The following is a 15,124-nucleotide window of genomic DNA, read 5'->3' on the forward strand; positions in this document are numbered from 1 at the left end:
CTTAAGATATGGCAAAAGTTAAGTAGAGTGCCAGAAGTCTGCATAAAAGGATAGGGAGGACTGCCAATATATCCTTCCATGCAGTTTCCACAGATTCACTTACTCAATCACTCTCAACTCTCTCTTTCTCTCATGGTTACATTATTATTATCCACTTCTGCTTAAGCTTAATAATGATCTATGCAAGTCTAGAAGTAAGTGGTGGTTGTCAAAGTTCACAGCCTAGAGTCCGGGCAAGCTAAGAACCGGCAGGGGGACCACCTTTATGGCAGTGACCCATTGTTGCCTTGTTTGCAAACTTCACGTTTGCAATTCAAGGATCTTCAAAAGTTCATCATAAAATGTTTTACATATCAGTTTGAGAGATTGAATTAAGTTGGATGTATTATAAAACCTTGTTTTCTGAAAAAAGAAGAAAAATACAATAAATTTGTAATGAGAGGTAAGTAGCACAGTAAGTTCTAATCAACTGAAATACAAGGTAACCAAAAAAGTTCTTGCTTTTTTTTTGACGTCCCGTTAATCATGCGCTCACAGAGAGGAAACGAAATTACGCACGTGCCTGCCAAGCGATCGGGAATTAGTCTGACCATCGACTGTCAGTAATACAGGCACATTGCGCACACACAGCAGTCATAGCTCGTCCAGTGTCGAAGAGAAATGGAGGTATCGAAGCAGCTTGTTCACATGTGTTTGTTGTATGACTTTAAAGTGGGCCTGTCAGCTGCCGCATCAAGTCGCCGCATTTGGGGAGAATGCTGTGAACGAACACACTGCCAGGCATTGGTTCCAGAAATTCCGTTTGGGAGATGTGAGCCTTTTGGATGAACCACGCAGTGGATGACCACATGTGTTGGATGACGAGGCCCTGAAAGCAGCCATCGAGGAGGACAGTGGTCTAACATGTGATGAACTTGCAGAAAGATTCCATGTTTCCGCTGAAACAGTCAGACTGCACCTGTATGGGATAGGGAAGTCATCCACGTTAAGCAAGCCAACAAGGAACGAGTGACAGCCTTTTTGTCCTTGCTCACTCGGCACCTGAACACACCCATATTTGATCGCTTGCTCACTGGTGACGAAAAGTGGGTCCTCTATGACACTCCCAAGCGTACCACACATTGGTTGTCGCCACGTGACCCTGTTCCTCACACCTCAAGACCACCTCTGCACCCACGAAAGGTTATGCTCTCTGTATGGTAGAATTGTCGGCAAGTGGTGCATTACGAGCTCCTTCCACCTGGTCAGACCATCACTGCTGACCTCTACTCTCAGCAGCTGCAAAGGGTGCACCGTGCATTGCGGCAGAAGGAGCCGACATTGGTGAATCACAAGGGTGTGCTGTTCCTGCATGACAATGCCAAGCCACATGTGGCAAAGAGGACTCAGGAGACCCTTCAGCAACTTGGCTGGGAGACACTGTGCCATCCACCATATTCACTGGACCTTGTACCAACAGATTATCACCTGTTTCATTCCCTCGACAACCACCTCCGTGGGAGATCCTTCGCAAATGAGGGAGACCTGTGGAACGCACTCACGGACTTCTTTGCATCCAAGCCCGCCGAGTTTTATCACCAGGGTATTGTGCACCTGCAGGAACGTTGGCAAAAGGTGTTGGATGCTGATGGAGATTACTTTGGAACCTAAAGGTACGTACCATCCACTGTATTGCTCTTTGTTGATCACTGCTCTAGAACGACAAGAACTTTTTTGGTTACCTTAATAATATTTTTGATAGCTGCTTAACCAAAATTTATTGATTTATTCTAAAGAAAATATACTTTTTTGTTTTCAAAAATTGTTGACTATAAGGTTATAGCCTTCATCAGTATGCTTCTGTGAAAATCAAGTAAGAAATTAACAGCTTCATATTTAGAGAACTTTGCAGTCCTTTATTTTCTCTTTCCTTTTGTACAACAATAGCATATTTAAAATACACACATCTATTACAATGTTTAATAAACATTTAAAATAACCAAAAATTGTATATTTGGTTATTGATTGTCAGAATGCAGAACATAAATTCAATTCTAGACCAGGTTTCAAAGTTTTCATTTTACAACCACAAAATGTTAATAATGAGACAAAAGAAGTATTATTCAGTTCTAGTTGTGCAGGTAATGAAATATGAATTATATTTGTTGCAGTTTTTCAGATAAATACACACATCTATTACAACGTTTAATGAACACTTAAAATAACCAAAAGTTGTATTTTTGGTTATTGATTGTCAGTAATATGGAAAAATGCAGAACATATATTAAATTCTAGACCAGGTTTGAAAGTTTTAATTCACACAGTTACATTCACAAAATATTAATAATGAGACAAAAGAAGTATTGTTCAGTTCTAGTTGTGCAGGTAATGAAATATTCCTTGCAGTTTTGCAGATAAAACTTACAAAATTTGCTTCTAAGAACTCATATCACACACATCCATCCAAGTCCCCTTTGGATGAAAATAATCAAACTGCTCAATCTAATTCTGACTGTACATTCTCAGGATAATCATAATCCAACTTAATGACATCATCCAATTCTTCAGCGAAATGGTAGTAACGTATAAGGGCTCTTGCAGCATAAACTGAAGGATGATATTTCGGAGATGGATTTCTGTACACAGTATTTAGGTCTACCCCTCTTGCATCTGTACGATAGTGACCTCTTACGATCCCATCTGGATTAAGAGTCGGAATCAGCTTGAAAACATATCGCTTTCTGAGCAAAAGCGCAATCGGTTCTTCTGCATTGAGGATAAAATTGAGGAATCCCTCGAACACAAAACTTGAAGGGGTTTCCGCTGCATGCACCCTAGCGCTGATGAACACAACCTTTTTGTTCTGGAATTTAAATGGTCGTTGCACTTTCTTGTCTGGGAACAGCTTCTTTAACCTATCCTCTCTCTCTCCCGTTATGCCGTGATGAGATGAAATCGTTAGCAGATCAATTCTTAGTTTGTCCAGTGAGTGGATCACGCATTCCCTGTGGTAGTAGATGTTGTCGAGGTTTTTGTTTTCGCTGTAGAGGATGCCAAACTGTTCACAATACTTATCTACACACTTCAGCATACTCTGTAGTTCAGAATATGGATAAGGGTATGTGAATGCCATGTAAGTTCTAGAGACTTTGTTTTCTGGTGTTTGTATCTTAAAGCTGAGCGCAAGGTTCTTATTCTCCATCTGTAAAAAAAAAACATAATAAGTTTGAACTGCATGGGAGAAATATAATCTAACTACTTACACTTCAAGAGTCAGTCCATTTTTCCATGCATTAACTAAAATAGTTATGTACATATGGTAACAGGTGCAGATCCATGAGAAGGATGATGGGGGCAATCACCCCACCCTACTTCCCAGACCTGGTTTTTAAATCCACAATGATACCTAATCCAAGCAGTAAGAGCCATGGGTATCACCAGAACTTTTTGTAGGGTGGAGGGGGTCAGACCATTCATAAAATGTGAATAGTAGAAATAATAATGATTATTATTATTATATCCTTGGTTTATTTTTCTACTCAATTCATTAGATAAGTGAATATCCAGCAGAACTTACTTTTTTTTTACATTTCATACAGGTAGTGTATTGGAATACATACTTTGTTATTACCTTTTACACACCTTGTTCAAGGAAAATCCTATATTCATAGTGTTTATGTTGTGTGACATCTCGTGTAAAACTGTCTCTTTAGAACTCTTAAAATGTAAAACCATTTATTATTTGGTTTAAATAGTAAAATATGAAAACAAACTTTTTCCTGTGTTTTACACTAAATCCTTTCAATTTAACGTCATTTTTTACTTTGTTATTCTGTTCGAATAATAACCAACTGAACTTTATTTCCGTTATTACGTATTACTACTTACGTAAATCACTTTCTGTAGCATTGTTGAAGTTCCCGAATGTATTTTCTGTCATCGTTTCATCTTTTTTAGCGATAATTCATGTTTATATGTATAAAAAAATATCGCAATTGCTGTTCCTTCCATGTACTTCCTCTACGAGAACCGGATGTTCCGTGCGTTTGATGATGTAACCCCCTGTCACTGTTTCCAACCACCCCTTGTTTTTTCAAGAAGATGACATAACCCCAAATTTTAGCTATGCTTGCCTAACCTAACCTAACCTTACCGTGAATGGTTCGTGGGGCTACCCGTGCATGGTTCTATGACCCCAAATTTTAACTATGCTTGCCTAACCTAACCTTACCATGAATGGTTCGTGGGGCTATCCATCAATGGTTATACGACCCCAAATTTTAGGTATTACCATAATTTCAAACACGAGAAAAAATAGAAAATTAATAACACGGAAGTAGGTATTTTTTTTTTGTTTAGAAGGTTGGAAACACTGCATACCCACTCCAAATCGACAAAAAACAAGCACGACGCACGATGATCCAGAACGCTTGCACCATATTGTGTGTCACGGAAGCGAAAAAAAGGAACAACAATAATTACTCGTAATATGAAAAATTGAAATTATTTTCATGAGAAATTCATAATTACACCTTATAGAATGTTCCGCAATGCAGAATAAGTAGCAATGTTAAAAAGGACAAAATAAATGAGTTATAGGTGTTTTGACTAGATCAAAATAGTAGTCAACTAACTCTCTTGCAATCCTAAACCAAAAGGCTTATTCTAGCAGCAACAGATGTTTTCCACCTGTCCCTTTCCTGAACAAATCAATCCATTCTTGACCATCCTTGGCACTTCGCTTCAGGTCCATCTTAATATCTTCATTCTATCTTCATAAAAGTATGGGTTCAAAGAATTTAACTCTACTTTCATGTCAAAGAGATATTTTATTACATTCTACATCTATTCTACATTATGATTTTTGATCAGGCACTGTGCAGTGGTCTGCAGTTAGATATGACAGTTGGTCTTTGTGTTTTGTGTATTGTGTTCTACAGTGGCGCCAACTTATATGGGCCAATGGGGCCTGAGCCCTCCCAATAATTTGTCATTTTATTATTATTATTAATATCATCATCATGTATTTGTTACAGTGATTCGTGGATGGCTTATTGAAATCAGTAAATAAATAACAAATAAAAAAAAATAAGCAAGGATGCATAAAAACAATTCACAAGGAACGAATCGGTTGAAGAAAGTTTGGGTTTGTGTGGACAATACTCTGCCCAGTGTTATGATACTGTGGATTTAAATTTAGTTCGGTACTAATTTACCAAGTTTGTCTTCAAATAATTAGGGGGATCATGATTTTATAATCTCAAGTGAAGAGAAAGCAAAAAATGTTGGTGGAGGAACTTTTCAAAATTCATGGCAGGATAAACATTTGTGGATTTTTACAATGAAAAAAAAGTGGTGTTGTGTAAAATGTGCAAGGAAGCCAATGATAAAAACTATTTTTTTCCCATCAAAGGGGACCCTTGTTCAATTTCTTCTAGCTTTTCTAACTGGAAACATGCTTTAATTGAATTCAATTCCAACGAAACTTCCCAGTGTTGCTAATCATACTCCCACCTAGTGTTCGGAAGGGAAGAACTTGGAACAGAGGATTTATGAGATGTTTTTGTGAATTTATAAATCAAGTGTTTGAGCCCATCCAATGTTTTTCAAAACCTGGCACCTCTGGTGTTCTAGAAGTTTATATATGTATCTACAGGGTGGCTGAGAAGTAACCAGGCATTGAACATTTGCTGTAGTTTTTGTAATATTTAAGCAATCTCAATGGAATTTTCTGCACATATACATTGTGGAATAGGATTACACATGTGCCAGCTCAGAGTTCAATGTAGGCACCAGCGGCATCCACCAGCTTCCTCCATCAAATGGGCATGGAATCCACAGTCTTCTGTCGGAATGTTTTGAAAAACATCCTGAATCCGTACCTGCACAGTGTGAGGTTTGATCTTGTACACTTCCTCCTTTGCCCAACCCCACAGAAAAACAATGTCACAGGGTGCGAGGTATGAACTTCTGGTAGGCTATTCGTGAGGTCCTCGTCATCCCAGCCAATGTCGCACAAAATTGTGGTCTAACCAGGCCCATACGGTAAGTGCAAAATGTAGTGGTGTGCAGTGTTGCATGAAAACAAGCTCACCAATGTTTCCCCCAGTGAGATATGATGGGCCAAATATACACATGCAACATTGTTAGGTAGTGTTTGCCATTCATGGTGTCATGCAGAAAATATGGACCAATGACCCAAACATCATCATATTGTGAAATTTGTAGGCACATATGTAATCCTATTCCATAATGTTCATATATGTACAGAAAATTTTATTGAGATTGCTTAATGGTAACATTGTTAAGCCTTGTTTCATTGAGATGGCTTAAATATTACAAAAACTAGAGTACATTTTTAATGCCTAGTTACTTCTCAGCCACCCTGTATATACACTATGTGACAAATCACAGACCTGTCGTAAAGGTGAAAAGGATGCAAAAATAAACTCAATCCTTGATAACACACAAATTCAATATCAAAACAATAATAAAAATGAGGCGAAGAAAAGAGAATTAAAAACAAGAAAAAATACTTACAGTAAACTTAACTTTCCCAGGTATTCTTTGCCAACACAACATTTCGGGAACAACTTTATACACAGGCTGCATACCCTGAACAAATAGCCTTGTCTTATCGTTCATATTCATAATGTTAAATTTTACAGTAGACAATGGAGGACCACCTAAATTTGAAATAAATAACCATTACATTTCACTGACATATAATTTTATTTACATTAACATGAAATTCAAGAAACTATGTTTTCTTACAAATAAGTATTGACCTCACTGACCTATGGTTTCATCGCTGAAGGTCCTGGGGTTGGGTCACAGCCTTGCCTTGCCTTGCCTTGTTTTTTTATGGGAGATTTCACACTGAGGCGACATGCAACTTATCAATCAAACACAGGGTTGTGCAGTGCAGCCTGTCATGCTGCTATGGTTGTTGATTGGCTCGTTCCCAAGCAACATGTGTTTGCATGTTGCTTCAGTCTGAAAGCTGCCTAAGAGTGTCCCTTCATCATATTCATCACTCTTTGTAGTCATGATTAGCTAATGGTGGCACAAAAGCATGATAACAAAAAAATAAATATATACTACCAAGATACTTTGACAAAAATTGAATATCAACTTATACATAAGTCTAGGTGAAAAGTAACAATTCTTAGTTCAGCCCTTACTAGGAATGAACTTAAATTGATGTTTCAATATCAGCAAATACTAGTGGTACTGATATTGGAAAGTATTGGTTGAAATTTATTTACCGATACCAACTGATACTTCTCCGGCATTTTGGTCTTTCAGGTTGACAGCAAAAATGCCACGGGGGCAGTTTCACAAAATCTAATTACCCTGGAAATTATGCAAAATTTGAAAGTTGTTCTTATTTTTAACCAGTTTTGTGTGAAAATCTTGATTTTATGACTACCTAACATGCATCTTAATATTCTGGTATAATTCTTGAATATTTTAAATCAAAACTCTTGATAAATCGATGCATATAATTGGAGTGGAATCCTTACACACTAATAATTAATAAATATTTTGAGCAACTTTTAATTGATGCAATTTTCAGGCATTATACTGAACGCAACTCCAACTGGCAGCTGGGAAAAACAGTGAATCGGCCATCAGTTGAATTTTCTTCGACTGAGATCGGGCATTTTCGAGTCACAAGGGTCCAGCACCTGTTGCCAAATGTACCGTAAAGCGAGAAAGAGTCTTCTCGGGCAATGGTATTGTCAGCACCAGAAATTAGCAGGGTTAATGGTACAACTGCACACACGGTCCTGAACGATGAAGTTTCAGGTAGGACCACCCACAGGTCGGAATGCAGGCGGACACAGAGTCATATAAAGACATCTGGTAGAAGCAGAAGTACACTTGGCAAGCTTTTACTTCGCAACTGAGTTTGTTAACACCCATCGGATCACATGCCCCGAAAATGATTGGGGGACAGAAAGGGCCAGAAATAGCCTTCAAGGTCAGCCGCCAGTTGGAGTTGCGTTAAGTATAGTATCATATCCGTTGTATTGTTAAGAGTATCAGAATCAATTTAAAATGGTCTCAGGATTATTTCATGTGCAATTATGAATGTTTAAACATAGATAGGTTAAACTTTGATAGTGTTGGCTCGGCTCTACTTAAAATATTGACAAGCATTTCTCTATAATCTGGTACTTGCTCTGTTTTACAACAGCCAGATGTGTTATCTGCTACACTGATAACATCTGAAAGTATGAATTGTATCATGAAAATCTAATGGAAATATTTGTGTTACAGCATTAAGTGAATGAACGAATAAATTGAACATTTTGGGAGTGTCAGCACCTACGCTATGTGCACCCATCATATGATGCAGGGCCCAGCCCCTTACTACAATTAAAAGCGACACATATGCAATGCATGAGCTTATTCTGATTCACTAGTATGTTAAACCAGCTTACCCCGCATACCAAAATGAAACCATGTTCTGTGTGATGTTTCAAATCGCGTCCCAGCACAATCTGGTCTTGTCCACACATTGTATTCGTATGAAGGCCCTTTCTCACTAACTTCGCCTTGCACAGAATCTTCTGTAAAGAGACCAGAAATGTCAAAATTCTTTACAGCTGGCAGAGTTTGTCTGCACATGATGACAAAAAACTTGCATACAAAAACAAACAAATATTTAATTCCTTAAAATAGCTTATTTTCTTCTTGTATGAGATGATGTCATATGCACGAAAAGTGATCCACATACATAAAAAATCACATCAATTTGAAAATGATTATCTAATTGTATTAACCTTTACAGTCCCATGGCACTTATGCACTTTTTACCTCTGTCCCAGGTCATTTAAACGAGTTTTGTAAGGTTTAGCAAATATCGTTATAGCTTCCCTCCTATGGCAGATAATTTAGTGAAACAAGAAACATTTCACTAAGAAAAAAATGTACTTTGACATAGAAAAGATGAAGTGTTGCTATCTGTATGTATTTGTTACTATTCGTGGCTTCAAATGTGAAAATTGAAAAATAATTTAAAAAAAAATATTGCCCCCCCCCCCCCTCACTGTTGAGACATGGGACAGGAACAAATTCTATGTCCTATTTGCAACATGTCTACATTATAATTCAATATTTATTTTGTTTCTAATGCCTTTTGGCATCTGAAGAAAAAATGAAAGAAAACTAAGTGCATGAGTTATTTTCGACAAGGGTTGGCAACACGCACATTTTTTTTTAAAAAAAAGACAGGAATTTCAAAATATACATACACGAAATTGGAAGTAAAAATAAAAACTTACCGAAGGTTGAACCTGAACGTGCACCATCTCTCTCCTCTCCTCCGTCTCTGTATGTTGTCCTCATAAGTTATGGTGCACCCGGTAACAGTGTCCTAGATGCATATGTTTGTCTTTTTGTTGTGCCCCGTTGACAAACAAATTTCAAGGAAAAGAAGCATATCTCCTGTGGAAATTTCCTGCTGATGGGTGACACCTGGGTTTGTTGATAAATATTGTTCATAATATCTGTTACTTTCAGATGTCAAAAGTGGGGACTGTAGGCCCCACACTGCCCACCCATGGCATGTCTCTGGAAGAAATTCTTCATCCTCTGAATCGCTTGATTCATTTCCACTCGAGTCACTAACACGTTCACCCCTATCATGTACAATTTCCCGCAACTCCTCATTGCTTTCCAATTGATCATCTGTGTCAAAACCGTCTAGTATATTGTTTACCTCCTTCTCCAAATCCTCTAGCTGTATAGTCGAACTCATGTTCACACAATACACACACACACAAAAAGAGTAAAAAATACCTCCTACAGTCCCACGATGATCAAATAACAAAAAGATATCTCAATCCACTCGCAAACACGTGATAACTATGTGCACGACATTAATGCAACGTCTCTGTGAACTTAAATGAAGCATCCTTTTAAAATTAAAAGGGACAGTCAGCTGGAAAAATTACACGATTTATTTTTAGCCCTGATCCTATCTCTTACTCCCCCACCCCCCACCCCCCTTCATTTTCCTTCCGAAAGAGGAGTGGTTGTCTTCTGAAGCAAGTATTGTGCAAAGTCCATTTCACCCGCTGAAAAGTTATTGCCGCAAACATTTTTGACAACAATGCCCCCTCCCCCTTCGACAATGACCTGCTTCCACATAAGATTGTAAACAATTATTGTAAACAAGCATTTACAATGGCGCCAACTCACTTCTGTGAGCTTTGTCATTTGATTCCTTTTTTACTGCACCGACAAAGAGGTGGTGTAAATTTAGCAGCTGCTACTGACGTCATTAGGGAGCTGAAGAACACCAGCATCCCTGTCGATGCATATTGAAACATGGTTTCAAGTTCCAGCCACTTGGAGGCATGAGCATCAAAAGTGAACAGGGTTGCAAGGCGACGAAAAAATGTTCTGTTCCAGTGGTCAGCATATGACCGATCGGGACTGTGGCCAAAAATGCCATCGGTCAGCATATGACCGATCGGGACTGTGGCCAAAACTGTCATCGGTCAGCATATGACCGATCGGGACTGTGGCCAAAAATGCCATCGGTCAGCATATGACCGATCGGGACTGTGGCCAAAAATGTCATCGGTCAGCATATGACCGATCGGGACTGTAAAGGTTAAGGTTAAAACATTTTTGAATGTATATAATTTGATACATTTTAAAAGCATCACATACGTAACACATTTTTGTTAATACTTTTAATACATTCAGGCTATGTCATCATACTGAAGCTTTTTTTCTTATTTGTTAGCAGACACACAAAGTACTTCATAATTCTATAAAATCGGTCATTATGAATATTTTAATCCCATCACAAGTCTAGAACTTTACATTTTATGTGTAAATGTCACATAAAACACTGGAATGCCCCAATAGTACATTTTGTTACATTAATTAAAAGAACAATATATAAACACGAAGCAACAGAGCATGACAATAAAAAAATATCAATAGACTATCAATGTTTTCACTTATCACATCTTTGTTATAAAGAAAAAAGAATGTAACATGTACATTAAAAATGCTCTCGGACCTCCGTGGCAGAGTGGTTAGAACAGCATGCTGAGACACCAGGGATTCCGGGTTCGAATCCCAGCATGGGCATGGTTGTTCTTTGCGGGTGCCCCTTCATGAATTGCATTATATCATCAAACATTATATTGACATTCAATATTCACATGATACTCACCAGGTTCACCCTTTGAAACCAGTTCCACTCTACTTAAGTTGCCTGAATCAAAATTGGAAAAGAATGTAAAATCACCACACCTAACTTCCATTTTGCCAAAGGAGTTGCACTGTAAGGTAAGTTTTGCTTTATGTCATGATTCGTGGTAGGCTGTAAGAAAATGAACGAAAAATATCATCATCGGGATTTGTGCTACGCAAATGATACTAACTCACATTTATTAAAAACAAGTAAAAGATATTATGTTTATTCACCTTGTATCTCCTTTCACTGTACCATCAGATATATTCAGCCATGCCACCATTACACAGAACATAGATAAAGAAGCGAAAAACTAAATGTCTACAATTGCTGCAGGCTAATATCAACCTAAACTACAAAAAGACCAATGTACGAGCACAAATCATCTAGGATAAGTCAACACACATACTTTGCAATTTTCACAGTGCTGTTGGAAAAGAGAGTACTCTAAATATCTTTTAAATGCAATAATAAAAAATAAAAAACTTCCTTTAATATTTTCTTATGGTTTTTGCAATGGAAAATTTTGACTAAATGAACCTTCTCCGGGCAGATGGCTATCAGACATGTAGTTTTCAAAAATTGAAATTTTACCCACAGAAGTTGTGGTAGACTCACGTCACTGGTTCCAAAAGAGGCCAGAGTAAATTTCTTGTATCGGACAAACTGATTTCTTCAAATTTACAGGAGAAATTACTTACCGATTACCGAATGCAGTTTCTTTATACTTGTGAAAGTTCGGGGAAGTGTTTTCTCGAATCTTTCATTGAATTTTGCCGGTGAATCATCTATTTTTCGATATAAATGTGTGACCGATGCATGAAAGCTCTTGCATCCATTTACTTCCAGGTGGATGTAGCCTGTGTGTGATGACGTAATCCTGCTGTTTCCAAACACCGTGTTTTCGTAACTGCAGAAGGTACGCAAATGGTTTGTGGGGCTATGTGTCAATGGTTCGTGGGGCTGTGTGCCAATGATTCGTGGGGCTATGCGAGAATGGTGTGTGTGCTATGCATATTTTTTTCGAAACCAATTTTTAACTATTGTAACCTATACGTGACCCTACCTAACCTAACCTTACCGGAAATGGTTCATGTGGCTATGCGTCAATGGTTTGTGGGGCTATGTAGGTATTTTTGGGTGCAGTGGAGTGGAAAAACTGCATGCTGAGTACGGTAGTGAAAATGTGACTGCCATTTTGCATGTTAGCGAAGGCAAAATGAAACGAAGAAAACTTACTTGATATGTCGCAAATAGAGCTTATTTCCATGAAATAAGCGAAATGCCACCTTCAGCAATGTTTCTCAATGCAGAATACGTAAGTACAAATATTCAAATAAATGAACTAGCAAATTTCAGCCGTTTGTCCGATACGAGAAATTTACCGAGGCCAGTTAGTTTATAGGCATTGGTTCCAAATGAGATTGAATTTAAAAGTTAATCAGCAATGCTCTCAAATGTGCACCAGTCCAATAGCATACTAAGGTTTAAAAAAGTAGACATGATCCTATAAAGGCACATAGGGCTCCACACATTCTTGGATCCTGGCAATAGATGACGTGATGTGATCAGCACCAAACTCCAGCCACCTTTACCTCCAAATACACATTGATTAAAGGCTGGGTGAGCTGGCATTCACTTTATGCAGATACATTGTTGAAAATATTCTCACTAGACATCACCATCCCAGGTCTGAATGTGTGTACTGCATATGTGCATATGGTTTACCATCCACCTAAAAAAAAATATGTTTGTGTAGTTCATAGGTGAAACGTTCTTAGCTGTTGTAAAATTTAATCAGAAATTTAAAACATGCCTTGGGAAGTAATGTATACACACAATTTTCCTCTCAAAACCGCTGAAAACACTGCACGTTTCATTTCTAACCAAAATATTAGGAGCACTATAATTTCATTTTTGCTTTTGGCCTCCAAGATTCATAGGATAAGGTTTTGCATCATACTGTAGCAGCACAATCATTGGCTGATGCAAAGACATCATGGGAAATGTTAAATGAAATACAAATTTAATCAATAATACTGAATGATTGAAGTTACATAACTGAAAATATGAGGCATATTCTTTCATCCATGAAAATAAGTGTGGAAATAGACCAAGAACCAAGGGATTTATTGTGACAAGGTGACTTCTTTGGTATAGATGGTAAAGATCTTTTTCCTTTACTATGTTTACTGAGGCTCATAATCCACAAGGAGTAAACTCAGAACACTTCGTTCCCTAAAATTTAGGTTTGAATCCTACCCTAATTTAGTAATTGCAGACTGCATTCTCCTTGCCATTCCAGTTTATTTTGGGGGGGGCGGGGGAAGCAGTTTCTCAAAACTAAAAATCATTATGAACTATCAATGAAAAAATAATAACCCGTAGTGCAACAGCCAAGTGAGGGCCAGGCCCTACATACCGACTGCTGGCCTCACTCCCAACATCCAACCAGTTACAGGGTGACGTGTGGTCAGCACAACAAATCACCAGTTGTTGTTCTAGGTTTCCATGACTAGGTTACGTTACTTATTCATAGCTCCCCAATTTTTTCATGATGGTGGGTATCTACCAATTCCATAGATAGGGCAAAATCTCAGGAGAAAAGTTGTTCCACTTCCCCCAGGAGAGACAAACTTGCATGTCCTGTAGCCTGAGCCCAAAGCATGATGCCTTACTCCCCACAGCCATGGTGCGGGACTTTAAACTATTAGGGTCAGTCAAGGATTATCTGCATTGAGGGAAGGGGGGGGGTGCAAAGGTGGGCCATGGCTCCCTAGTTGAAAATGAATGTCCACTTAAAAATGATATATTCACACACAATTTCATTTCAGCCAGTAATTTATGTTAATTATTATAATTCGTTGAAGAAAAATGATAATTTCAGACTGAAATAGTGTATTTTGAGGGGGCATCACATAATTATTTGTGGATTGTAACAGCACATTCATGCAAAATTAATATAAGTGTACAAATAATTGCATTATTACACTGTTCATTTATAGTACATACAGGATGAGCATTAATTAAAATGTCTGCATTACAGCAGGTATGATTTCTTGTCAAAATTCAATGCATTGTTCTTTTATCAGTTGCCAATTTCTGTAAAAAGGAGATGGTCTCATATAAAATAAAACATTGTGATATAAAATACACTTTTTTACTCAATACATTCTTTTTTACTCAAGAGTACACACATATAGATACAATTATAGACTCTTTACAATAAACAGTCTCTGCACGTGGGAGTTTAGTAATGTTTAACCTAAATTCCCCTTGCCTATAACTTGTGCCGCACCCATACGAGACGGGTCTTGGGATGGATAATGGATTCCTGGTTTCAACTGCATGCCTGGGGATGCCTGAGGGACCATAGGTGCAGGGTTTGGAAGCTGAGGCACGCCTGGTATGACATGCTGCGGAGCAAAGCCAGGAGGTCTCACGCCAGGAGGAGGTCGCAGCGGGGGCCGTAAGTGTGGCGGGAAAAAGAAAGGTGGGGGTCCGGGAGGGCGTATTCCGGGAGGTGGACGAGGCATCGGAGGCGGAACAAGCATAGGAGGAGGGGCAGGAGCGAGTGTCGGCTGAGGCTGAGATGTGCTCGCTTGGCTCAGATTGAAAAAGTTGTTATGTAGCTCATCCGGTGGTAACGGTAGGGCTCCAGGAAGTCCAGGAACAGGCTCCAATTCCTCTTGCATAGTTTCACCTTCCCTTGCAACTGGAATATTTTGTCTTGCTTGCGACCTTCCCCATTTTATTGTGAGTCGGCGGCCGTTCAGGATCAATTTGTTGAAGGTTCGCTCGGCAGCTAGTTCTGCAGATGCTCGCTGGGTGAACTGTACGAAAGCACACTGCTGCCGCTGAACCATTGTAATGGAGCGAATTTCACCATACTGGTAGAAATGGTCTCTGAAACAGGAAAAA

General features: G+C 38.5%; 2 protein-coding genes across 3 annotated transcripts in view; both read right to left on the minus strand.

The window, feature by feature from the left end:
• Positions 1-1,889: 1,889 nt before the first annotated feature.
• On the minus strand, positions 1,890-13,144 carry LOC146003550 (cytosolic carboxypeptidase-like protein 5). 2 transcript variants are annotated; one of them, XM_083141845.1, is made up of 5 exons: positions 13,020-13,144; positions 11,183-11,332; positions 8,430-8,558; positions 6,520-6,665; positions 1,890-3,181 (listed from the first exon to the last, which is right to left on the minus strand). In XM_083141845.1, the coding sequence occupies exons 2-5, from the start codon at positions 11,271-11,273 to the stop codon at positions 2,477-2,479; spliced, it is 1,071 nt and encodes a 356-aa protein (XP_082997971.1). In that variant the 5' UTR covers positions 11,274-11,332; positions 13,020-13,144; the 3' UTR covers positions 1,890-2,476. The 2 variants fall into 2 exon arrangements, with proteins under 2 accessions (XP_082997971.1, XP_082997972.1); XM_083141846.1 differs by having other exon boundaries at positions 13,043-13,131.
• A 1,203-nt stretch (positions 13,145-14,347) lies between these two features.
• Positions 14,348-15,124, minus strand: part of LOC146003551 (pre-mRNA-splicing factor RBM22) — a 32,046-nt gene continuing 31,269 nt past the window's right edge. Inside the window, exon 6 of the mRNA XM_083141847.1 lies at positions 14,348-15,109. Within this exon, the coding sequence (XP_082997973.1) occupies positions 14,464-15,109 (646 nt within the window). The 3' untranslated portion in view covers positions 14,348-14,463. The remainder of the gene's footprint in view (positions 15,110-15,124) is intronic.

The sequence above is a fragment of the Lepisma saccharinum genome, chromosome 20, assembly GCF_977018435.1.
Source record: "Lepisma saccharinum chromosome 20, izLepSacc3.1, whole genome shotgun sequence".
NCBI lineage: Eukaryota > Metazoa > Arthropoda > Insecta > Zygentoma > Lepismatidae > Lepisma > Lepisma saccharinum.